We start from the raw sequence: 26,957 nt of genomic DNA, 5'->3' as shown, positions 1-26,957 counted from the left end.
ACGGGATAGCTGGAGTCTCGCGTCGCCTGGGGGAATTTTTATCGAGAAACTTTTGTTATGATAAACCGACTGCACCGTAAGTGAACGAATGACGGCTACCTGGGACAGATGGAATCGTCGAATTGTTCGATGAAAATGGCCACTGGTACTCCCTTCTTTTCATCTAGAAAAATGGCATTTTTTTCTAATCCAAGGGTAGAGAGTATTAAAGTCATATTAAATATCTTCTTCCTCCGTAGAAGGTACAGACAAAATTCTAATAAGATTGCGACGTTTCTTCATAGATTAAACTTCTTCCTATCTTTTTAGTCTGGGAAACAGTGTCTAATCAAAGTGATATCAGATTAGGTTAGGTTACAAGCCGCCCCCCTCCCGTTTTCAGCTCGAAAAAATAAGATTCGTTCGATAATCTAGTCTAGTGACATTTTTCAGTATCCGATATCGTATAAGAAATGGACTACATTTATATCTCTGACTTACCGCATATATGATCCAGCAATTTTAGGTTAGGTTACCTGACTGTCGCTTTAATATGAATCAATTTAGCTCTCGTAAATCGGTGACGTGATTCAAAAATGATTAGAAACCACTAGCGCAGAGTATAATCTAGCAGTGTGATTAACTAATAGGATCAAATAGTGCCTACATCCCTATGAAGGCTCGGTCGGTAATCTGATCTAGTGACTTTTTCCAGCGTTCGATATCGATCCAGGTAAACTCACTTCTAACTTAAGGTTCGATTAGCTCCGACAGGGTAAAGATTCGTTGGTAATTCGTCGGAAGTCGTAGCCTGTCCCGTGGTCGGACGATTACCCGGGGATTGAAGTTTTTCGCAAAGCTGGTCGACGGATTAATCCCCCGAAGGAAACGCGTCACGGTTTAATTCTTCAACGGTGGGATTTAGAGTCGCGCGCGGGCCAATCGAGACGCGCGATTAAGAGCTAACAACGGGCAAAGAGCCGAACAATCGGGCCCCGGATACGAAAGACAGGAGATTTAAATGTCTGCTTAAAGGATCAGCCGATAAGACGGTCTCGCTACCGGGTTTCATTTGACATTTAAATCGAACCGAATTCCACCGATCCTTAACCCTTCCGCTATCCTACCGGAAGTTCTCAACCGGAAGTGTACTCTAGTGTACGGGTCGAAGAAAATTTTTTTACTATGAAAGAAACGCTGTATGGTTTCTTATAATTAACCTATTTCTTTTGATTTTAGTACTTTTTTTTTTCTTATGGATACCGCACGGTTTTTTAGATTTTACACGACTTTCAGAGTATTCCAAACTGTTCTAAATTGTTTCAGTGCTTGTTGCTCAACGAGTCAACCAAATTTTGTACCTAACAAACGCGCCGCGGAATCTATGAAAAAAACATTTGAAAAACGAGGTCGCGTATAACGAAGCCTCCGAAAATTACTTCGCGCGTTTGGATTTGTTTCGAAAACTCTACGCAGTTACGATTGTTCCCAATTGGATAACATTGGCGAGCGTTTAACGACCGAAAATCGAAAGACCAAGAGGCGAAGGTGGAGGGGTGGGATGAAAAAATATCGATAATTTTCCCAGCCTACAAACTCGTGGCCCAATAAATAAGATCCCTTAAATAAAAGCACCGAGCATAAATATATAAATTACACAGCGGCAAGGGCTTTAATTAAATAATGCCGGGGGAATTTATGGGCAGCGTGATTCGATATCAGACCAATGTAAAAGAGGGACGCGAAATCCGTGAGAAAAAGAGAAAAAGATTCGTTGTGGAATTAAATAAAAATAGAGGAAAAGAAAGGATCGAAGGGGAAAAAGAAAATTGATCGAACTGGCTTTAAACGACTTAAGTCTATTTTCCATATTTATTCATATTCAAACACGCGACAATTGTCCAATCTGCCGGATAAATCTGTTACCCCAATCTGTTTTCGCTATACTTTGAGTTTGATATATATATATATCGTTAATGGAGCTTAGTACGTTGCAAAAGTAGGCTTCTACATTGACCGACTGGGTTCGAATCTAGTAAATTAGGTACGACTATGTTAGTAAGATGGATAAGAAGCTTGCGTTTAATGCCTTTTATGGGATTTTACACGAACAACGTGTTTAAAGCAAAGATGAAACGGATTTGTAAATTATTGAAAAATATCCGAACGGTTCTGGCGAAATTTTCGAATATATGAATCGTCGAATGTGTTTGCACGGTAATATTTATACAGATTATTTATGCTTCCTATTATGGAGGGAATTTTTATAGGAATCGTAATTATTCTTCGTTGATGAATATTGATTTACCTGATTTTCGATCGTCATGTACTGATTCTCTGATAAATTATTCGTAACATTTAATATTCCATATAACATGACATTTACAATATTTATTCCAAGAATATTTTAGCATATCGGCACGTTTATAATTCAGTAATCTGCCTCGATATAAAAATTTTATTCCATTCTGCGGTAACGTTCGTATTGGGATTCAAATCGACTCGAAAAGAAAGGGAGGATTGGGGTGAAACAAAAATTGGAAGTATGGAATACATGAAAAATTCGCAAAACCTGTGTGCGGTCTCGTACCTTCAAAAAAGAAACCTTATGTTTCATAAATAATTTCTTGGTAGGAAAAGCGGAAGAAAACGAAGTTGAAATGACGTAGAAATTCTGAAACCCCATAAAAATATTTCTCGGTAACAAATTTCTATATTCCTGTAAAAACTTCTCTTGGTAGAAAAAAAACTGCGAAATCCCTAGAAACCGTGGGACAAGAACAAAAAGAATTGTATATCTATGCTTTATCTAGTTTATGAGATAGTGCAACGTGATCCACTGGACGTTTCTAGCGGTCGTTTCACGCACTTTGTCTCGGAACACCTAATCGGATATAGGTCCACCGATACTCGATCGGTATTGCCGTTTTTACTGGGCGTTATTATCGTTTTAGCGGAACGCCGGAGGGCTGACCGAATTGCCAGGGCGGGGAAAAACGAGCCACGGCTGAGTCACGCTCCTTTTTTTCCTCCTTCCCGGCTAGGAAGTATCGAGTGAGTCATTTATACACCGATAAAAATCACGGAATAATAAATGCTGCGGGTACGAAGCCACCATTTAATATCGTACACGACCGATCGAAATAGTTCTTCCGACGGTTCCACCGAATAATCTTAACCCACTTCACTGTCTCGTAGCATTAGGTCTTGTTTTAACTCGAGGTAACTTACATTGACGCGGATTAGAATCTAGAGTTTGTTCAATGGTCAAGTTACGATGTTTGATCTAGATTAGGTCTGAATCACAATGTTAGGTCTGGGTTACAGTGGTAGACTTATGGTTTATGGGATGTTAGGTTTACGTTAGAGACCACGTTAGAGTGTTAAGCTATGCCGTGTTTATTCCGGACACGAAATTATAGTGTAAAGCTGTACTAGGCTTGAGTTAAGTTCGAATTAGAGTTCCATTTGGTCTGAATTATGTCTGACTCATGACTAGCTTTGTATTAGTCGCCTATTAGCGTAAGTCTCTAAGTTAGAGACTCAAGTTTGGGATAAACCTGTATCGAGTTTATATTAGATTTGACTTTAAATTATATCTATTTATATAGTGAGTCTGTTATTTATGGTAAATTTATGTTAAATCCACGTTAGAATTTTCAAGACAGAGCTAAGTATATATGCTGTCAGATCTGAATTATGTCTACATAGAATCTCAGCTGGATCTTCAGTTAGGTCTGCTTTAAGTCTGTGTTACTCTGAAATCTATAGAAACTAACTTTGGGTCGGATCGATATCTGATCTATATTAGAACCTAATTGTTATTCCAAAATGTTCAACAATGTATATATTGTCATAGCGGATTAGTTGGTCCATAATTCTGGAAATAAAGGTACATCTAGCCAAAATTAAATAAATGTCCTGACACTTTCCAGCAGTAATCTGTCGAAGCTAGATTAAAATAGTTCTAACATAGATCTTGCGTGTTCCAAGATACGTTTAAAAATGTGATCCAACCAGACAATTTCTACCGAATCACTGATTATCCAGAAGCGTCGAGCTTATTCAGGAGTCTGACTGTCAGTCCTACTCTCAGTTAACCGATTCCCCCACCATGAGCAGGCTAGCTACATCTACATATACATACACACATCTATGTAAGACCCTCATATGAAGATATGAGTCCCTTATACTACTAGATATAGTATACGTAACTCCAACCTAACCTCACTATGAACAAGCTAGTAACCATTATACAGGGTGGTTGGTAATTGGCGGTACAAGCGGAAAGGGGGTGATTCTACGCGAAAAAAGAAGTTGAAAATATAGAAAAAAAATTTTTTTTTCTTTTTTAATTTTTCCATCGAGACAACGATCTACAGTGAGATCCGTTATAACGAGACGTGATAAAGTGCAGGCGTACCGAGCGAAAATTCAAAGTCGATTTTCTCGAAAACAAAGCCTCGAACGAAAAATTTTTATTCTATATTTTCGACTTCTTTTTTCGCTTAGAATCACCCCCTTTCCGCTCGTACCACCAGCTACCAACTACCCTGTATATACGTGTGTCACACTCGTCTCTCGTGTCGATTCGACGCCAGATTTTTCCGATAAAGGATTATGTTATTCGGCTATTTATAGAACAATTTTTCTGAAACTTGTCGACTTTGACGTGCGATTGAAATCCGATACTTCCGAAGGAAAATTAATGTGAATGTATGCGAATGACAAAGAGCAAAATCAATTATTCACACTTTTATTTATTGACGTTTTACCATTATTCCAATTTGACACACGACGAGGGGCACATTGAGTTGTGAAAATAACGAACACGCGAAGAGGAGGAGGCGCCGTCAGTTCGACACCTAACCTATACAAATCTCATATAATTGTACAAGCAACCAGTCACCAGAAGAACGACAATTTTTCTCCGACTCGAAAGAGGCGAACGACGAGACAGACACAACGAGACGATACAATTTCTCGCGCGTTCCAAAGTTTTCCCTGCGACGTCTCGCGGTAATAACGGGGAAGACGTCGCGTGCTTTCGACCGCTTAAACGGTGACGAGTAATAAAGGGTGTTGCGAGCTGACACGTAACGCGTCGAGGGTCGTCGACACATGGGACGTGCTCTACAGTGAGATTTCGGAATTTCTAGAGATCCTCGTGCCACGCTCCTATATGGCGAGTTCGCCATTCGCTGACCCCCCCCCCCTCTCCCCTCCCGAAACTTCACCCTTGCTTTTCTGCCTATTACGAGATTCGATTTGGACTACTTAATATTCATGCGGTCTTGAATTATAAGAGCGCTTTTGTCATGGAGATTCGTGAAGCGTAACTAAGGGTGTTAATATTGGAAAGACCAGTTGCGTGATCTTCGTCCATCGACGAATCAATAAAGATTATTAAGATGATAAAGGTTATTTACTTTATATTTGGACGTCTTACGAAATTACGCATTTGAAATGTCCCGCTTAAAATTATCGTCCAATACCGGTCAATTATTTAATTGGTTGATTCTTCTAAATACAGATTTTTATTCGAATTTTATTTTCCCATATATTGCAAGTGAAATAATTAATACTTTCTTGGTCATCCGACGGGTGTTCAGCCGTCTCTGAGCCATTTTATTTTCGACGAGTAGCTTCAAAGCTGCATTCGTGTTCGCCTCTGCCCATTTTGCTTTTTTCTCTTTTGAAATTTCAGACGTTTCTCCTTGGCGAAAGGTAAAAGAGAGGTTAAATGAACATCTAATTTAATTTCAATCGCCAACAGATTGAACCTACAGATAAAGAAGGTTTCGATCGTGCCGATCGACGGTTGGATAGTCGATACTAACAAACACGCGGGAACGTTGTAGAACGTTATATATAATATATATACAAAGAAAATTGCAAAACTGCTAACAAAACTTAATAGACTATATAATAGAACAAAATCGCTTACTTAACTAAGAAACAAAATATTAACCCTAGAAAGTAACTTTTAACAGTCTGATGTAGCACTATCAATATAAAGTACACTATTAACGTGTCAGAACAGCGAAAACAATAAAATAAACGACATGGCTCCGAAATATGTTACAAGAAATTGTTATATTCGTTTGTTCGTTCAAATAAAGTTGCTAATTAACATCCAGTGTAAAAAGCCAGCACTAATTTCGGTCGGTATTGCACGACTCTGCTCGGTAGGTCGATGAACTCGTCGCGAAACAACTAAGTAAAAAAGATACAGTTACGGATAAAAAATAAAACAAAGACCACTCTGAAATCTGAGAAACACAGTCGCCCAAAGGAGATTTCTAACCACCATAAGACGTTCCACTCGAAACAGGTCAAGTTTCGTTCGAGACACTTTTTGAAACGAGCTATAGCTTCCGTGGAAGATAACTGCGTGCGAAACTTCAAACGGGACACCCGATATATCGAACATAAACTGTAGACACTTCGCTGGAACCCACTTACGATATTAACAGAGGGACATAAAAAGAAAGGACACAAAATCGTCAGCGTGGAGGTTCGTCGACAGGCTCGTATCATTTTGTGGCAAAAAACGTATCGATCGCTTGGCTAAGAACAAAAATAATGGAAGAGGTTATGTTGTACGATTCGCCTCGTATAGGTTAGGCTAAACTATATTAGGTGGCAGAAGCGAGAAATTCTACAAAGAGAAAAAAGTGAAAAAACGTGTTCTTTCCCGATGGAATTCGAACTGAAGCCGCAAAAAAGAGCAGACCCCTGTTTTCTTGCCCTTTTATCACGACAACCGCCATAACGCCCTTCCATTTTACGCCAATGTACGTATACATCGTAACAGAAGTAGATGGTCTAATGGTCGTTTCGAATACCGAATGGAATATTCATTCGTCTTTTATATTCTTTGGACATTAGTTGATAGCAGATAGATAATTTTAGTTAATTTTTTAACAAATTTAACGAGGGCAGATTTCTGCAAATTTCGTGTCCAACGCTGAGCGAATATGACAGACTGCTGGTTTGCGAATCATCGAACAATTTATAAATGTTCGTAATTACTTTTTGCAATTATTATTACGCTAATTTCTAGCAATGTATATCCTTATAGCCAATTATCTGTCTATTAGAACAATTAGATATAACAGAAAAAAGAAGTTCGAGTCATCGTTCGCGAGCTTCTTCTTTCTAACCTACAAAATAACTCGAACAATAGAAACGAGGATTTCCGACGGAAAGAAAAGTGCCAGTTTTGGTACTCGCGTCGTTCGTCCTTCGACTTAATTATCAGCGTCGTCGAATCCTATCAATTTTCTACGTTTACAAATTCCTACAACCAACGTATCCTAACGTTGCTTCACGGCAGCGACCAAAACTTCGAAACAGTCTGGTCGATTTCGCGAAAACTTGCGTCTTCTGGGTGAAATGCTATCGGGGAAACGTGGTCCGAGGAAAATTTCATACCGGAAGATTTTCGATCTGAAAAATCAGCGTTGTCAAATTTTGAACAGCTGCGAGCTGTTTGATGAGAGGACACTTGGGAACAGTGGCGGGATAAGCGACGGTTAACCCGAATACCTCGTGCCCTTCGGCTTGGAAACGATTCGAATGCGAATCTGCGGGATCTTGGTCGTTGCTGGAGCAACGAGCAAAAGGATGGGGTTGACACAGATCGGTGAAAATATTATTTTAATAGAGGTAGGGAAGTTGCCTCGGTGGTTGTAACGCGTTATCGAGTATCGTGCTGCTCTCTAGAACTAATTACATAGTTAAAGAGTTAATTATTGCAGGAGAACGAGGCCGCGGTATGCGGAATCGTTGCAACCTAATCTGCGTGCCCCAACATACGGTTCCGTACACTTTACCCTTCGAGCTTACGTGTCTTCTATTGGGTTGGCAACTAAGTGATTGTGAATTTTATCATTAGGTGGTAATGACAATCACTTAGTTGCCAACCGGTACAACGGAATTGTTCTCGTTCCGTGTTTTAAATCGACCACGATCCAAGTTAGATCACCGATAGATAAACGAAGAATCGATAGAGCTCGTGCGACAAGTTTGACCTTGCCATTGTCCAGGATATTGTCACAGTCGATCGATTCGTTGTGAATTCTATTGTATTCGTTTGCTTTAGAACGAACAGCGAAGATCCTTTGTGTGCAGTCGTGTAGTGAGATTATCGAGAAGCAGAGATTAAGTAGGCGAAGTAATTGGATAGCGGGACAAAGTGTAGAAACAAAATAATAATTACCAAGCCGCTTCTAAAAATTTCACATGACGACAACGAAGCGTGTATTTTTACACGATGGAAGTTTGCTACTGACATTGCCATTGGTTCTTTCCACTCGTATAGTGTCCAATGATAAATATATATAACACGACTTGAACGTGAAATTACAAATTTACAATGCATTTTAATATTTTTTACAGTGTAGTATCGTTTATGTTATAACTTTATTTAGTCATAACTGATATTGTAACTTTTTAATTAATTTTAACACCACTAGATTGGTGTATTTCATTATATACCGCACTTTATAAAAGCAGAAAAAGTGGCGCAATTAACTGGGGACAATTCAGCTAAACAATAACAATAGTAAAATAATAATAATAGTAAAAAAAAGATCTCCCCATTCGGTTGGCTAAGTGTTAAGAAGTACAGTTACTTCTAGAAAAAAAAATATAAAAATAGCTTGCTAAATATGTACAACTATATGTGGAACTAACAATTATTCTAATTTGATTGTTCAACGTATAAAATTCGTTCGATATTGCTATATCAGATCTTACACAGCCAATCCTTGGGATCCACTCGATGGATTAGTTTATAAACTCGTCACATTCCCTCTATCGGCAGCACATACCTGCTTATTTGGCTTGAAAAGTGCACGTTCATCAGTGGTTTCCCCTATGGCCGCACATAAATTTACCATGTCCCACGAAACGGTCATCGATCTCGCAACGAAGAAGGAAACCGAGACCCACCCTATCTCTGGTGTCGTTTATTACTATTATTAAAACGTCTCCTTTCTTCCTTTTTTCTTTCCTGTTCCACGGCCACACGTGACCAAAGGGCGCGTGAGGCGAATTGAAGGGTAAAAAAGACCCGATGGAGCTTCTCGTTTTCTCTCTCGACTTATGGTTTCCCCCGATATCGATACACCTCCCTCCTCTTCTCTTCGATCGATTCACTCACTCCCAGTCTGTGACTCGCAGTCGTCACCAAGCTTTTCACTTTGTAGACTTTCAGCCGCGTGGGTACACGCTGGACGATGCTTACGGATTATCGAAGATGTTATTGGGTTGGCAATAAAAACCATCGAAATCCTTCGATTCTGTCACTTACAGCGTCCATCCTCCACGACTATTCGTTTCATTCGTTTCGTCGACCATCGAAGATTCGATAGTATTGGCATGGCAACTAAGTGATTGCGGATTTCGTCATTACCAACAAATGATATTGTCCGCAATCGCTTAGTTGCCAACCCAATAACATAAACAAGACGCATCCTTATGGAACCGAGCCGAAGCGTTTCGACGATAAAAACAACTCATTTAGTAACCTGATACCGCTGTTAGCCACGATGTGGAAACGTAAGACGATGTCGAAGACCGCCGACAGTAAACACTCGCGTGTCTCCTTTTGTCATCGAAGGTTCTCATTGCCACGATCTCGTAACTCAAGACATACGACACCGTTTGCCCTTTGCAATGGCCAAACGGTAGCAGATAGCCGATGCTGGCTGGCATTTAGTTGGCTTCGCTCATGGAACGTACGTGTACGATTTCCGTAAAACAACACCACGACGAAATTAACCGACTGTCCAGACACCGATGGGGGGGTTACCGCGATGACACCTGCGAGATTCCTTTTTTCCCCTCTTTCTACTCTTTTTCTCTCTTTCTCTCTCTCTCTCTCACACACACACACACGCACACTCTTTCTCCCTCTCTCTCTCTCTCTCTCCAGCTTCCCTATTCTGTGCATGGGCCGCGTTTCATTTCTCGTTTCACCGACCCTTCGACGAAAGAGCAGGGCTTCCTCTGGGGAGACACGATCCTGGAGAGATCCAATTGTCCACGCGGATTTCTCGTCTTTTTCTCTCGCTCTTTCTTTTTTTTTCTCTCATTCGATACGTGCCACCCGTGTCTGATCGCTTTAAAGACCTCCAGCCTGGATTAAGATGGCGCCCGTGTGGCTCGTATCCGCGTATAATCCGAAAGGTTTGTCCCGTGGTAACAGAGACGCGCCACGCTGGTCGACAGTCCGAATCTCCGCGTTTATCGCGTTCGTTCGATGGATTAATTAGCCCCCTTGACTTTGGTCGACAGAATGGTTCGCTTAATCAGAACGGCTGATAGGTGAAACAGACGCAGAGAGGGACGGGGGGGGGGGGGGGGGTTCTTGGGATGACAATTCCTTGGAGGCCACATCAAGCACAGATTCCATCAACTGCAAGTTTGACCTTTGATGTTGCATGACAAAGGAAACTACTAGCTACGGATAGCTAACTTTCTCTCTCCGTCTCTTTCTCTTGCTGGCTTCGCTTAGTCTTTGTATCTACTTGCAAGATTAATTCTACGCGATTAACGAGAGATTCTGCGTTTCGTTAACCACTGTGCGGACGAATTTGGGTAATCAGAAACGTAACAGGAGTCGCAGGAACTGTTAGTCCTGTCTCATTTGATGGAGGAACTCGTGTTACACGGTGCTCTCTTGATTTAATGACTGCCAGCAAAGATTCCAATGTTCGCTCTCGTGCGCCAGATTTACCATGGAAAAAGTCCTCTGCGACTAGTCAAACAGCAAAAAGCAAAATCCACACGAGCATAGTCAGAAGCCCAGAGAGCAGGTCTGGCCTCGTGCAAGCTGAAATGGATTATTCGCGCTATTCGGCGTTTGTTTTACCAACAGAGACCCGAACAATGAAGGTAATAAAGCGGAACAAGTCAGTTGCTTCAAGCAAGCTTCCTCTTCCACCATTCTGCCGGTTAAAAATTCTCCAAAAATTCACTCGCAAAGAAAAATGTATCTGGAAGAAAGTCCGTACGTGGCACGTCTTAGTTGCAGAGAAAACTCAGGGTTCCATTCGTTTAGATGGATCATATGGACAAAGGGTCAAGAGACAAATAACTAACGTTTATCGACACTTGCATTTTTCTATTTTATTTGCATATTTCATTGGTACGTGGAATATTTTCCAACAAAAAGTTCAGAACTCTTTAATTTTGGCACTTTCGATGTTTTCTAGAACTGTAATTTATTTTTCCATAAAATGACTGGTTCATTTTTTGCTTAATTTCAATTGCAGTCCAATAATTGGCAGATAAAGTAGATCTCTGAAATGTCCTAAGTGCAAAAACGACTGAGTTCTTGGTCTCGAGCGTGTAAATTAGGGATTTCAAGTTTCGTTAACCGCTGTGTAAATGAATTTGAGGACGTAGAAGTGTAACAGGGCTTGCAAGAAGAAGCCCTTCTTCGCCTTCTGCCTGATATAATGACTTCGAGCAAAGATTCCAACACTCCGCTCACGGACCCCACCCGTGCCAAAACCCAAGTCAAACAGCCGGAGCCAAAATCCACATGATCAAATCCGATAGTCGAGAGGATTTCCAGAATCTTCTGGAGCCGAGTTTATTTCATTAACAGAGGCCAAAACGAGGGAGCAACGAGGGCAGTAATAGACCATCGAGAAAATCATCCACGTGTAGAGAAGAAGCTCGATTATTATCCGAAGTGATGTGGACCGTACCTACCTCGGATAATGCGGGGAACTTTGTTAGCTTCCACGAACCGTACAATAAACTCGTAAAAAACATTTTAATAACATAATCGTGTATTTGGGTTTAATTGATTATTCAATCGGTTGAAAGTTTGATTTAATCGCTTTCACGATACCCGACTGTATTTATGCTTTCATACTTTTCGTGTTAAAATTTGGAACAAAAAAGTGAGGGGGAAAAAAAGAAAAAAAAGCAAAGAAAGAACAAAGCTACGGTAAAGTTCGAGGCACTTCGGATAATACGAAAGTTCGGTTAAACGGGACTCGAATAACCGACACTACACTGTACGTACGGTGCAACCTATCGGTTTAAGGATCAATCAGAATCGATCCGAACCACAGGTAGAATAGGCTCGGTCGGACGCGTAATTAGGAGAATTTTGCCCAGGCTCCGGCCAATGTTCACCGTTTATCAGGCAAATCGGAATTGCTTCGCGTTCGTTGGAATAATATCGAAGGTTAGGTAAGGAGGTACGTCGTCGCCGACCTAATTAACGACGACGTCGGAGGCGCACCGATTCTCTCTCTCTCTCTCTCTCTCTCTCTCTCTCTCTCTCTCTTTCTGTTTGAAAGTTAAAGTGCTCAGGCGATCCAGGCTCGATAAAAGCGACCCTGCGCGCCCTTATTCATCCCCGTTCCTGGTATACCAATACACGAGCCTGGAGCGACGGCGTGACACGGTGCAGGCGCCGCGACGCGTGCAATGACTGACTCACAGAACAAATCAGACCCCCTGCCGTTCAATATGCATGAGTTATCATTGGTAACGGAACAGGAATGAATCATATTTCGCGACGTTCTCAGCCGGTACTCGTTATTTCACCTCACCCTTCTTCCTCTTCATTTTTTCTTTCTTTTCTTCTTTATCTTCTCTTCTTCTTTTTTTTTTCTTTTTCTTCTAATCGAAACGATCGATCAACCTCGACTCCTAAAGGACTAGGAACCTTTCAGACGAGCGTACGACGATTTGGTTTCGACTTCTTCTTTGGTTTAGTACAGGCAAAGGGACGAGAGAACGGCAACAGCGTGTGCCGCGGTGGTGTGAGTCGAAGTGAAACCGGAGAACCCTTCCTCTTGCTTACACGGGAACACTTGGACGCGAGATTGATTCTTCGATAAGGAGTCGACCGAGAAACTGTTGACAAAGGAATTTTTCGGTTAGAAAGTGACGTTTATGCGACACGTAGCACGTAGCCACTGACGGAGTTTAGCGTCGAAATTATTGCACTCGAATAGGCGTTCTCGGCCATTCGCAAAGTAATGACTTTGCCAAAAAACGGGAATTAGAGAAGTTTTGATAATTGTATGCAACGTTGGAAGATGGTGGACACGTATCGTATTCTTTATTCGCTTTTGCGTCGAATATTTTTCAAATATAGTTACTTGTTACTGTGTATACCTGATAGAAATTTCCTTTTATTTCCCACGTAGAACACAGGATATTTTTAATCTCGCACAAGTGCAATCTTTTTAACCCTCCGTCGGCAATATAGTTTCTTTTTTTTCATTAACAGGATCAGCATCATGGGTCTTTCAGTCTCTGGCCTGATTTCTTATCGTGTTGGGCTTTGGAAATCTGAAAAAATTCCCAGGTACTTATTGTAGTATTTAATTCACTACTCAAGTGATGCTTTAGCCAAGTATTTAAACAGTAAAAGTAAAAATAAAACTTGGAAAGTTATGAAGAAATGGGAATTCCTTTGGAAATACACAGTTTTGTGTTAAACAAATATTTAAGAAAAAATGGGTTTTACCCTTAAAACTATGATCTTTAAAATTCATATATGTATGGCCTTTAGTTATTTCATCTATTCTCGAAAGCAATTCAGAGTTATAATACGCGACGAGCAAAAGGAGGCAAACGAAGGTTCGAACGAAAGGAAATACAAGAGTGAAATAATGGCGTCGTTGGTGGCACACAGTGACGGGTGTCAAAGAAACGTCTAATGTTTTTACAGTTCCGTATCTTTTCTACTCCCAGTAGCCGACTTTCCTTTTTTTCTCCCCACCCCCTGCCTCTCCCCCCCCCCACCCTTTTCACTCTCCCGCTCGTTATCGAACCTTCTTATCTCTCTTTCATTCTCTCCTCCGTCGTCTTCACACTTATCACGGTTTTCTTCCCTTTTCCCTTTCACTGGCGACGCTACGCCATTTACATCGCCATTCACGTCCACCCTGCCCTTCTTTCTTATCGTCCTCTCCCTTTCTGCCTCCTTTAATAACCACTCGCGTCCGCTATCTTCCTCGAACAACAGCCACGCGTAGCCACTACCGCGTGATTTCTCTTCTTTTTTTCCCCCCACTCCCCCTTTTCTTCGACAGTCACACCCTCGTTCAACCCTGGATTCAAACGAAAGGCAACCCTTTGTCAATCGAAAAGAAGCCACTGGACAAGGTAACAAGCGACTTCCAGGCCGATGGGAAAATATTTGCTGTAAGGGGAGCGCCCGCGAGGAACACGTCCCTAGGGATTTTAAATACGGTCCAGACTGAAAGCACCGGACAAACCCCGGGAACTCGGTCATATCCGCGTTTCTAGTCGATCGTTCAAAGTTCGTTGTGTGATGCTTTCTTGGGGCTACCATGGTTGACAGATTCGACTTTTTATTGATAGGTTGGTAAAAGATTTAGGGTGGAGGAATTTTTGTGTCTAGGAGATTGATTGGTTCGTTTGGCACGCGATTTAGCGATTTAGCAGATATAGTGATTTATACTTTAGACAGTTTGTTGTTATCCCTATGAATGCATAAACATCTAGTCGCCTGTTCAGTAGCGCCTAGTTCACAATCATCCTTACATTCTGGGGAATTTCCTGTCAGAATTTCCCTAATTGTCGCTGTAATCGTCTAAGCAATTTGATATCCTAATAAGACCGATGAAAAACAACGAGACATTCGTTGAATTCTTTGGCCATTTATGTGGAGCGTGAAAGAAGAGGAAACGAGGACAACGCACGTTGAGATAGTAAAATCTCCCTTTCGTCTTGTTTCGTATTTTCAGCTATGTCGTATTGAAGTTCTTCTGTTTGATCACAGAAAGAATTGCGTTTGTTACCGAATTTAATCGTTACGTGGCGCTTGGGTCGCTGCATCAACGGGACCGATAAATGCAACCCGTCCCCGGCATTCGTGGAATAATTGGATCGGTTTTTGCAATTGCGAATCACGGCCCTCGACAATCAGAGGAACAAGACTTTTTCTCTTCCGTCCACGCGACTTTTCCGGACCAGATACCACGGTGTGCTGCCTTATCTTCAGAGAATGCCACTCTTCCTTCGCGTAGTCTCGTGTCATCCTTTCTTTGTCCTTTCTTCCCTCGTAACCTTTGTTTAGGCCTTTGAAGACGGAAATAAAGAACCATGAGAAAGACGAAAGGTGTATTCTTTGTCTTGTGGATATCTTAGATATTGAGAATATCGTTGAACGTGTATTAAAAAGCAATTAATGCGATTTGTTTGGACTTTTTAGAAAATTATCGTTTTTTTTAGTACCAACAATCGGTAAAGTGGCTAACGTAATTAAAGAGTATTCCAGTTTAATTTTAACAATTTTTCGATGGTCCTTAGTACCTTTTGGCATTTTAAGGTTGTTGAATTGTGCTCGCTAATGACGGTATACTATCTTATCGACGGAATCAAAGGAAAGTGTTCGAAATCCATTCCGATGAAATTTTTCTCCGTTACAAAGTAAAAGCAATAATTATACGCTTTGCGAATTGGAGAATCCTCGAGCAGAAATTGTTGAAGAATAACAGTCGTCGAAAGAAAAGAGAGAAAGTTGACGGACTCGGCTTTAGATTAAAGTGTCTTGCATTTACGCAGACGTCGAGATTCCCTCTTTTTCTCTGTTCTGGAACACCTAACAATGATTCTTTCTCTTGCTGCGAGAGGAGATAATTCTCTTTGTTGCAGAGTATGCCCTTAATGTCGGCCGATTTCGCAGTTAATGCCAGTCGCGTTTAAAAGTAATGGGGCTAAAAAAGTCGAGGAAAATGAAATCGAAGCGTGCCACGAGATAAACGACAGGAACGGTTCTTTATTCTTTTATTTCTGTTGTAATTTCTGGAAAACTATCTCTCTCCCCCTCCCCCTCTTCTCTTCCTCTCGCAGAAAGACTAACGACGAGTCCACGAACTATATAAATTGATATCCAAACTGGTTTGTACGTGGATTATGTAATTGTAATAGCTCGTGTCTCGCGAAAATCTACGACCATAAATATTTTCATGGTAAAACAAATTTTCTAAATTAAATCATTTAAAAATTTACTTACAAATTTACTGAATTACAGGCTTGAAAAATTTCTTGGAACTTAAATTATTCCCTGCAAAAAGAATGACGACTTAAGACTTATGAAATATTATAGATTTAAGTATTACATGAATAAATAAATGTGACAATGTTAATTTCTTTGTTTCTGACGAGAAGGTTGTTATTTTTAAGGGCATGCTAGGTCTTCGAAAAAAATAACGACCTTTTTAACCTCATGTAACGTTAATGCGAAGATATTGAACGTATATTCAACGAGCATATTGTTTTAGAATATTTTCTATCAACGTTTACAATTAATTTGCAAGATATTTTCTCATTTTCCGAAATTTCCTCTGGGAACAAGCGATTATTCATACGTTGGTAAATTATTAATATACGAAATTGATTCAAAATATCAAAACAGACGGATCGATAATTTATTCCACGTGAATCAAGTAACATAAATTCTAGAAGCTAAGGTATATAATATAATAGTAATTACCATTCGCGTACTTTAATTACCGGTTCAAATAATTACAAATTTATTGTCGAATTTCCTGAGGAAATTATATTCCTCGTAACGTTTCTATTTTTATAGTGCAAGTTCGTCACAGTATTTCTCGAATGTCCTAATTTTTATTGGCGACAAGATATTGACACTTGCGTCGAAAAATCAAGCTTTCTCGTGATATACGACTTTAAGCGCTTTACGCCGTTTTTCATAAACCTGAAAAATTTAGAAAAATTGAGCAATTCGCCTACCATGCAAACGTATACAATTGTACTTATTATATAATAATTATTATACATTTATTATATATTAAATTATAATATATAATTGTACTTAACTTGGTATTTATTTTTGATAATTAATTTCGATAAGCAAGTACGAGTGAAGAAATGATTTTGGGAAGAGGTTCGCGTGCTATGTAACACGGACGATCGCGTGGAGAACGCGAGCGCGGAAAAACGCGACGTTTCATCAGTATCAGTGGAAGGTTAAAAGGCAATTCGATGGAATTGTTCTAGCGTTGCTGGGAACAGTGAGCAAACACGCGTGAGAATGGCTTCACGTTCCCAACGTTGAACGATTCATACGACTATCGCTGTCACGCTGCAGTTTTCCCCTTCCAATCTACGAGAATTTGTTAGGTCTCTTGCCCACTTGCAACTAGTTGCGCAACTTGCCGAGTATCGCCACTGAAGTAAAACAGTATTTGGGCAGTCACAGCCTCGTAGGTGTGTGTGTTTGTAGGTGCAGAAACCATGAAATCTGACACCTTCGCTTCGGAGAGATTATACAATGAAATTTTATCTGGACGTCGAATAGAAATCTGTAATCTCACATGTAAATGTGTAGCGGCACTTGACAACAGCTTTGACCGGACGACAACAGCGCAATGGTTAGCGTCTTTGGTTACAAACGTTCGAGACTCGGGTTTAAATCCCGGTGCCCGTAGTCCGATTTTTCTTCCGTGACATCTTAATGAGAAGAAAGCAGCAGTACTCCACTAGCGACATCTACAACCAGCATCAGCACTATCACCGACTACTATCGCATCTCAAATGTTTTTTCCTGCAACATTATCAATCACAGTTTAGACAGAAGAATCGACTAATTAAATAATTTGTTCGGTACTGGACGGTAGTTTTAATATTGAGACGCTTCAAACGCGCAATTTCGAACGATGTGAATATATAAAAATAAACTGGTCCTTCCAGTATTATTAACACCCCTAGTTTTACGCTTCACGAATGTCTCTGACAAAAACGCTCTCATAATTCGAGACCGCATGAATATTAGGTACAAATCGAATCTCGTAAGAGGCAGGAAAAGCAAGGGTGGAGTTTTGGAGGGTCAGCGAATGGCGAACCGCATGTATAAAGAACTTAATGGCTCGGTGAAGAGCTCTCATAGTCCGTTAATAAGATCAAGGGAGAACTGTATTACGTGTGAAATTAGCATCGCGACATTCATACGATGTTGCTCATTCCCAAAAGTCGAAATCTGTCTCGTTACTTTTTAACAATTAATAATAATTTGCATAAACATTCACAGTCTGCTAACTAGCATCAATTTGTGTTGCCAGGCACGGTAGCGTTGAGGATGCTGGAGCTGGTGGTCCCCCAGCATGTGGTCCGTGGTCAGAACATCAAGTTGGAGTGCAACTTTAACCTGGACGGTGAGACGTTATACTCGGTAAAATGGTACAAAGACGGGAACGAGTTCTACCGATACGTGCCGCAGAACATGCCGCCTGTGCTCGTCTTTCAGCTGCCAGGTGTCACGGCGAACGTAAGAATCACGTTGTATTGATTTTTACCGCGTCTCGTGCCAATGCACCCCTCGCCTAGCTTATTCTATTTAAAGCGCATCGCTTCTCATTTTTATCGCGTTCTGTCGCCTGCGTTTCTATTCAATCTCGCTCATTTCCGGCCTACGAATTTCTCTTCGGGCCTGCACCATGTACGGCCAACGAAATTCGGTCGGGAACAGTGTCCAGCTGTTTCACGAGACTGCACCTGTTCCCTTGGGCTACGTATCTTTCTCTTACAAGAGAAATTAGGGTCTGCGAATTTTTTATCAGCTAGCAGCTTGCTTTTAGCCTTTGGTGTTTAGTAATATGCCATCGTCGATATTGTTCACCTTTTTTATTTTGAGTATCCTAGGGATTTCAGGAATTTCTTTTTAGAGATCCTTAACATTTTGTAGGGTTGAATAGTTGTTAGGTCGTAGAAAATCTGCTCTTTTTTGCATGATTGATAAATAGATATTTATGCAATTGTTTCTACGAATAATTAAAATAGCAAGGCCTAGATAGAAGAGACCTGTTTCGCTTATAAACGTTTTGCACTCGGATGTTCCCTCTGAGGGAACTCGAACAGAAACTCGGTGATTATATAGCACAAAATTACTAAAGCTTCAAGCTTTTTTTAAAATATATGTTTCCTCGAAGTTTCATCTTCACGTTGTACCAAAGAACAAATAAAGCAACGAAAATTATGGCCAGAGTGCAAAGGATTATATACTATAATCGGTAAACTCCGGATATCTCAATCACAAAAAATGTTATTTCAATACATGTTGAGCATTCGCTTCTGGTAGCCTCATAAACTCTCACAGAAGAATGTTGATGGCAAGAATTCGCTATGAAAACCGCTGGAATCATGATAGCTGATTCGAGGAATAGTACAGGGGTCAATTGCATTGGGTTAATTGGCCCATAGCGCTACAGGGAGAATCATTGTCGTTTTTCAGATTCACAATTCGACCGAGAGATCGGTCGTTCTCTATTCCGTGAACCTAATGAGCACCGGAAGATACAGATGCGAGGTGTCAGCCGAAGCGCCATCCTTCCAAACGGTCTCCGATCACTCGGACATGCTGGTAGTGGGTAAGAAACGTTTACAGATCGTTGCATCAGTTGATCTTCCCCATCGCCAACCACACGGCAAACGTTTTTTACGTCCTAACAAAAATACCAAACGTCCTTTCTGCTTCCCTCTAGCATGACAGGTCCACGTAGATTCACTATTAGTTCCATCCCATTTACTATAAAAAAAAAAAATAAGTTAATTTTAACCTGTGTAGCTTCTTCCTCTTCTTTGTTTTTGCAGGATTTATATATAAACATAATATTTGTTAACTATTTTTCTATAATTTTCATCTTGATTTTATACTTACCATCGTGAAAAACGAAACGTTAGATACAAAATTTGTTGACTTTTATTTTTTGCAATAAAGAATGAGGTAAATAACTTTGTAGTAAAATAGCATACCCTGTGTAGGGCTATTTTTCTTCCTTATCATCTCATCGCCTGAAACTATTTTTAATTTTCTTTTAATTTTCTGATAATTTTTTAATATTATACGAATATCTCATTCTTGCAAACATTTTGAGATTTGATATTAATTCTATTTACTTACTTGGCTTGTAATTTCGTAAAATTACATAAACACGTACCTTTACATAACCTTACTTTTCTAAGAATTTAAGTATCTCCGAGAGAAAAAAGAAAATGGTAAAAAACTTGCAGCCCTACCGGAAGACGGGCCCATTATCACCGGAAGGCCAGGAAGGCATCGTTATCAAGTCGGTGACGTGGTGCGGTTCAATTGCACTTCGGCGAAGTCTAAACCAGCTGCCATGCTCAGCTGGTTCATCAACGGGGACCCTGTAAGTAACTTATACTTATAACTGTTCCTAGTACTTGTCAGAAGCCATGAAATTCCGTGGGAAAAGTCCTGTGCGATATTTTTCTTATCGCTGCTTATCCGCTGTAATTACTCGCTTGCCATCAATTTCAACTTCTTTCAACACTGTCCACTGGGTGCCCACCGCAAGTATATTGATTTTCAGAATATAGCGTGATGTTGGATCAAGGAACGGTATCCCGTTAATTGGACAACCGAGGCGGATCGTTTAAAGCAGCTAATTGAAGTGTTATAAATGATACCGGCCGTGTTGCACATTCGTTTTATTAGAACACCGCCATCTATGAGGATCTTTAATGACTACGTAACTCAAGTATCCCTTGTTCGTTAGTTTCCAATACATGGTAAACATTGATTCAGGAATTTCCTGCATCTAGCACAATTTTAATGCAAGAATTTGAGATAGCGAATGATATTTTAGAAGTCAAAAGTATAACGATATGCTCCGAACACAAATTTTGGACATTTGATTGCTTAGAATCTAGAAGATTGCAATTCGATTTCTTCTAGTTGGAAACCAGGAAATTCTTTAAGGATACACTAAACTATGTATAAAAAGTCGGTAAATACATAATTGAGAAAAGGACCTAATAGGTTTCGTAATCAGATAGTTGAATTATTACGAAATTTTTCTATAAAAACTTTATAAAAAAATACAAAGATCGGTAGAAATCCTTACTATTATTAATTCAATAAACCTAGAACCAAAGCAGGTACGCCCAATTTCCAATTTTGTCATGTGAATTCTTTTTCCAGAGAACTGCTCAATTATTTATCCCTTCATCCAATTCGTCATTCTCTTTGTGCTCAGCCCGGTCTTTTTCCTAAAAGAACAATTGAACGAATCTTCCAGTCGACGTCCATTATCTGTTCTATAAATAATTACCTAGTCCAGGTACTGGTCAAACACCTGTTAATAAATCATCCGTGCGCTTTTACGTGCCTGCCATCTTTCGAAACGTTGCAGTCCCTCGAGTGCAGTCCAACTCGATCACAGGGTTAACGTAGCCGTAACTTATCCTGGTCAGGCTCGCTCGTCCAAAGTAGAATTGCAAATTTGACTTACTTCCCCTAAACACGCAGACACCTGCAAGTGAAGAAGTAGACTTTTATATCTTTTTCTTTCTTTCTTTCTTGTTATTTTTGGTGGGATTCAGGTCGACACGCAATACTTGAGAGGGCCCCACATCACTGAGGTGGATCGCGAGGGTCTGGAAACCGCCGTGCTAGGTCTGGAGTTCCGTCTGCGTACGAAGCACTTCAAGAGGGGGGACCTGAAGATCAAATGCCTGGCAACGATAGCGACCGTATATTGGAAATCGAACGAGCTCAGCATAGAGGGTGAAAGGCCCCTCAAGATGCCGGTCATGGAGAGCAGGGAGACAAGGGCGCAAGGCCATACGCACGCGGAACATATCTTAGGAGGTAAGCAATGGAACACGAGCTGCTCGGTCGGTATACAGTTGTTGTCGAAATTATTCGATCACTTGTCAAACCTTTCATGAGTATACAGTGGCTACAAAAGGAATTGACACATGCCCTTATCTTCTAATGAAGCGCTTCTCTGTTAGAATCTACATTTCATTTCCATAATATCAAATTACTAAATGATGAGAAATTTAACATACTTTAATTTAATTAATTAGTACGTACATGCTATGGTTTGCCAGTAGTTTTTGTAGCCATTATATTATGCGTTATAGATAAAACATTTCCAAATTGGAATGGCAGTATAGTGACCAGGCTTGAAACAAATTCGAGAACAATTGAGATACATAGAAAGTATAAGATATTTAGTATAAAGATATACATATCAAGCTAACATTTTTGTATATATCGCTTTTCGAATATCTTGCTCGGTTAGGAGCTTTTGCACTCCACTGTATACCACGTTGTAACGCGAAGTAGAATCATAAAAAAAGTTATTATTTGGAACGGAAGGCATCGAAAATATAGAACGGCGGTTTTTCGTGGAAGCTTTCATTCTAAAGGAAAAGCATTCCGAAGAGATCGCTTAAGGACGCGTGCACTTGACGGAAAAGCCTCAGTGGTTCCCATTTCTTCTCGTTTATACAGTCCCGTTGAAAATGCATTTAAAAATTGTTTCGATAGAAAATTATTTGAAATTTGTGAAATATTAGTTCGTTTTTCATTATTACTTAATTATTTATTGTTTCGTGTAATGAATTGTATTATATATACATTAAATTTATTGAAAATTTAGATTATTCAACGATTTCCGTGCTTTGCTTTGAAGCCTCTATTTTCCATATATCGATAAAAAATTCTGTCGGTAAAGAAAACAGTGATTCGATAATTTATCGATTAATGAGTAACCTTTTCGATTGAAGTGAATGGAACAATTAGTTTAGATATGTCAAATTCTTTTGCAGAAACATGAGAACCGCTGTTATACTTCAGTTAACTCTTGGACAGCGAATTTGTGGATGGCGATGGCTAGGTCAACTTTGATACGGACATTTCACGTTTATACTCTCTAATGATATACTTGCGTGTTATCGTTTTATCAGATTATATATAAACAGTTTTATTTCTGGGATAAATATTATTATTACGTTGGGGTAAATATCGGAGAATTATATTTGAAAGTGTTATTAAAAAATTTATTATCGTTTCCCACACTTTATTTTTATTTTCATTTTTATTTTTATTTACTTCCTCGTATATTGTTCAATATATTATACTAAAAATTCCACAAAAATTATGGCTATAATAACTATAATCCAGGAGAGGGTTAAACGCGCACGTAGCACATTTTCAAACCACTTTGTTTCTAAGCCAAGTAAGGAAAAAAAGAAATTTTGTTGCTTTTAAAGAAAAAATAATTTTCCAGAAATATTCATAACTTTTCAAATTAAATACAACTATCTTAAGTCCATCATGACATCTACTAATTCTTTTCCATTTCCAAACAGATTTTCACCCCCTAGGAGAGGATCCCTAACCTATAAACGATCCTTTACCACCAAGACATCAATCGTTAAGATCGATGCCAAGGAAAAAGGACCGTCTGTCCACGAGGAAATATCGAGACGAAATATCGTTAGGAAAAACTGTGACAACGAATCAGAGACACGTTCGTTTGCCGACAATTTGCTGACTTATGGTCACATGCCTGGCGAACGTCAGTAAACGTTTGTGTCAGTAGCCTGTGGATGCAATTCCCTCGCCAATATCGATCGAATTAAACCGACGATACGTTCCGATTTTTCACTCGATTTCCATCGTCCATTTTACTCTTCTCTCTCTCTCTCTCTCTCTCTCTCTCTCTCTCTCTGTCTCTATTTTATTTTATTTTTTCCTTGTCCCTGGTTCGTCGACAAAAATTGCTCGTTGAGATTCATCGTGGTTCAATGCTTTTTCATTTCTGTTTCAGGAAGCGGAAGCAGCATGTTAGCGCCGTGTATCTTCCTGCTGATGACGAGTATATTGATTCTACGATAAGAAGGACACACACAACATGGTGCCGCGTCCTTTTTTGTGCTCATCCTTTTCAGGCCTCCAAAAACAAGTGTTATGGAGACCACTGGTGTACTAAATTATCCGTGTTGTTTCTATTTTTTATAATCGCAGTTAGTGGAGTTAGCGACGATATAGGCGAGAGAATATACTTAACAGAGATATACGTCAGTATGTTAGAGATTAGAAAATGGGTGGACGCATAAATTCGTACTTACTGAATCGGGTGTGTAAATCTCCCTGCATCTTGCACGGATTTTTTATACTTTCCATGTTTCGTTATCTTATAGCTTATAGTCGTTTTTAACACTATAACGAAAGGCTAATTTCGAAATTGACGAACAATGTTTTTTTTTGTACTTGTAGAAAAATTTAGTAACTTTAAATATATGAGAAACAAAAAGATTAAAGTAATAAATAGATTTAGTTATCTAACCCAAAATGCAAGATGACCACTACAAATGCACAAAAATTCTTGTCCGATTGCATTTTTAATTTCGACAATAATATAAAATTGATTGTCAATATAAAAGTAATGAAACGTAATAAAAGTAATTAAATCTTGTATGATGTTAATAGAATTTAAAATGTAACACAAAGTTAACGCTCATATGGCGGAGGTAATGTCGTGTCTGCGGCGTCATAGTGTTAAATCCCAGATTCTCAAGCAAGATGCAAAGAGATGTATAGTCTCGTTAAAGAAAACATGATCATGGTTACTTAAAGAAGCTATTCAATCGTTGATACAACACAGAGAGCAGAGTTTACAAATCTACGTTCATCTCAGCATCTTCAAACTCTCGAGAGTGCGAAATTACAGCCCTTACGTACTTCTTTTCCTCTCCTTCATCTCTTACTATTAAAAAGAATCGCAAGCGTAAACGAACGATTAATAATCAACCGGAATGAATGAATGAATGAACGAACGAGCGAACGAACGCCGAGTATATTTATATTCTAATTGTACACGAGTGTTTCTATCGTCCAGTCACGCGAGAGAACAAGCAAAGATTTTAGCCCCGGTGAGAGTGTTCTCTTTCGTCGTAGCTTTTATCAATCTAGTCGCTATTAATCAACAGAGATATGTTACCCTAGAAGTTATTGTGAGCCGTGTGTATGCGCGTGAATGTAGAGTGTGTTTTACCAAAGAACATTTTGCGCTAAATAACATTCCTAATTGTTAATTACAAGTGAAATACACGGGGTGGTATAAAAAAAAACCACTACCTGCATATCGTATTTTACTGTAAGAGCACTTTGTACATATGTACATAAATTGAACCGACTTTTATCTCTAACTTAACGTTCTGATAAATAAAGCGGCGTTTACTTCAATGGATCAGACATAAGTCTTAGTTTTATCCAAGAATAACTTTTTAATTATAAGATACTATGTTTGCGTATCTATGTACTATTCGTATTGTAAACAAAGAAAATCATAATTTGGAAGTACTGGAAAGGCATCTTTCAGTGAAAAACTGATGTCGCTTGCTCTGTGGCTTGCAAGACTTAACCGACGACTTGGCGAAGAATTTGGAAATCTTTTGTTCCCCAGGATTCCCTGTGTCTTCCACTTCTTCCCATTCAACGGGCAGGGCCTTTGACTCCAGAATCTTTTCAGCAGTAGACCAGCTGAACCTGACAATATGCGGAAAGCCAAATACTGGATCTATATTCTCGGACAACCATTTTTTAGTATCCGGATCATTAGGATATCCGCTTCCGTACTCGGTTGTTATCAACTCTTCGCGAAATTGCCAAGCTTTCAAAGCATGATCGCGCAAAACTTTAGCGCAAATACTGGCAGCACTGACGATAGGATACGTTGAGTCAGCCTTCTTTGCCACAGTTATCTTTATATCCGGGAAAATCTGTTCCAACCTGGCCTGATACTTCTGCGGTATGCCTACGGTGTCTACATAGATTTCTGTGATGTTTGCACCAGCTTCAATCACCAGTTTGGCTAGTTCAATCGCGGAATTCATAGAAACTTCGTTCAGGGAGGTCTTAACACGACGGTACATGTTATTCGCGATAATGTTAGGGGATATGACATCTACAGCCCAACCTATTGTCTTGTGCTGCTTACAAATATTGTCGAAAATTGCGTCCCTCTGTTCTTCCGTCAAACTCTTGGAGTCTGCGCAACCTAGATCCACAAGAAGTTGCTTTTCTGATAAAGGTGCATAGGCAATCCCATAAACCATGGGTCCCAAGACTGGCCCACGTCCAGCCTCATCGATACCAAGTTGACATGGTTCATCCCGACACATTTGCGGTACCTAGAAGAAATTACAAATGAGGACTCAAGTTAGAAACTTGATTTGTTTGAGAAATGAATTATCTATGAAGGAATGTTTATCAGAGTGTACTATTAAAATCATCAATAGTTTAACAATTAAACGATGTTTATTTGTAAGAAATTTATTCTATATTCTTATATTGTAGGATACATATATATATATATACTGAATTGCTCTTTTCCAATCATACTTTTTATGGAATTTTGTATAATTTCACTGCTTTTACAAGTGTTTTTAAAATACATGATATGTTTCAGGCTCCATTAATAATGATTCTATAATTTTATTAGGTTATGTTTTCATAAGAGCAACTACAAGTTACATAATTCCAAAACAGTTGCAAGCTGTTTTAAATACAGTCTATTATGCTATTCTTCTGTTAGTTATTAACAGAAGGTCAAATTGATGATATGTTAATAGTTAATAGTTAACATTCAATAACCTATACGTCACTATGATCTCAAGAAAATAATAATTGAAGTAAATGATAAGAAAACAGAAGCTCTTAGAGTAAATAAAACATATCGTTCTTTTTTATATATACATACATCTGACAAATAAACTCTATTGACACTATGATCCCAAGCTTTGAAGTACGGGGTTAGGTTTTCTTTGCAGGTAATCTTACTATCTTTCTCAGAATTAACACAATTTTCTTCTAATTTCGTTTCTTCAACTTCATCTATCATTTCCTTTTCGTTCTCCATAACGTTCACGCGTTTTTCCTCCAATATAACCTCAAAACCGTATGCCAGTATTTAGATTAACCGCCAAAATCGCAAACGTGGATATCGATAGGTCGTATCGAAGTATGATAAACAATTCTGTAATCCAAATGAGCATCACATTTTTAAATTGCTAGAGAATAATCTAGTCAAACTTAAGAAATTTACAATAATTAAAAATATTTTACAAATATTTGATTAGGTATTTCAATGATATTTTGAAGAAAAGAAACAAATAGAATTATTTCG

General features: G+C 39.3%; 2 protein-coding genes and 2 long non-coding RNA genes across 14 annotated transcripts in view; 1 reads left to right on the top strand and 3 right to left on the bottom strand.

The window, feature by feature from the left end:
* Window positions 1-25,019, top strand: part of LOC126874533 (uncharacterized) — a 125,231-nt gene extending 100,212 nt beyond the window's left edge. For 3 of the 4 annotated variants that reach the window (XM_050636749.1, XM_050636748.1, XM_050636747.1), the window contains 5 exons: window positions 18,075-18,280; window positions 19,244-19,379; window positions 20,023-20,162; window positions 21,358-21,625; window positions 23,598-25,019. In XM_050636749.1, the coding sequence (XP_050492706.1) occupies window positions 18,092-18,280; window positions 19,244-19,379; window positions 20,023-20,162; window positions 21,358-21,625; window positions 23,598-23,665 (801 nt within the window). In that variant the 5' untranslated portion in view covers window positions 18,075-18,091 and the 3' untranslated portion in view covers window positions 23,666-25,019. Of the gene's footprint in view, window positions 1-18,074; window positions 18,281-19,243; window positions 19,380-20,022; window positions 20,163-21,357; window positions 21,626-22,593; window positions 22,783-23,597 lie in introns of all 4 variants that reach the window. The other variant, XR_007692840.1, reaches the window with a different exon arrangement.
* LOC126874572 (uncharacterized) lies at window positions 12,203-17,618 on the bottom strand. 5 transcript variants are annotated; one of them, XR_007692870.1, is made up of 6 exons: window positions 16,487-17,618; window positions 16,007-16,057; window positions 15,304-15,939; window positions 13,797-15,069; window positions 13,135-13,311; window positions 12,203-12,870 (listed from the first exon to the last, which is right to left on the bottom strand). It is a non-coding gene; the product is annotated as an uncharacterized LOC126874572 (long non-coding RNA). The 5 variants fall into 5 exon arrangements; XR_007692868.1 differs by having other exon boundaries at window positions 14,790-15,069; XR_007692871.1 differs by having other exon boundaries at window positions 14,790-15,069; window positions 15,304-15,707.
* Window positions 20,863-21,351, bottom strand: LOC126874587 (uncharacterized). Its single transcript, XR_007692891.1, has 2 exons — window positions 21,087-21,351; window positions 20,863-21,024 (listed from the first exon to the last, which is right to left on the bottom strand). It is a non-coding gene; the product is annotated as an uncharacterized LOC126874587 (long non-coding RNA).
* Window positions 24,905-26,878, bottom strand: LOC126874526 (ribonuclease H2 subunit A). 4 transcript variants are annotated; one of them, XM_050636727.1, is made up of 2 exons: window positions 26,532-26,878; window positions 24,905-25,962 (listed from the first exon to the last, which is right to left on the bottom strand). In XM_050636727.1, exons 1-2 carry the CDS (start codon window positions 26,688-26,690, stop codon window positions 25,117-25,119), a joined length of 1,005 nt encoding a protein of 334 aa, XP_050492684.1. In that variant the 5' UTR covers window positions 26,691-26,878; the 3' UTR covers window positions 24,905-25,116. The 4 variants fall into 4 exon arrangements, with proteins under 4 accessions (XP_050492684.1, XP_050492685.1, XP_050492686.1 ...); XM_050636728.1 differs by lacking the exon at window positions 26,532-26,878 and adding an exon at window positions 26,174-26,525; XM_050636729.1 differs by lacking the exon at window positions 26,532-26,878 and adding an exon at window positions 26,426-26,525.
* Between the last annotated feature and the right edge of the window lie 79 nt (window positions 26,879-26,957).

This window comes from Bombus huntii, chromosome 16, assembly GCF_024542735.1.
Source record: "Bombus huntii isolate Logan2020A chromosome 16, iyBomHunt1.1, whole genome shotgun sequence".
NCBI lineage: Eukaryota > Metazoa > Arthropoda > Insecta > Hymenoptera > Apidae > Bombus > Bombus huntii.
Note: the sequence above shows the minus strand (reverse complement) of the source record. Positions and strands in the feature narration are given on the sequence as shown.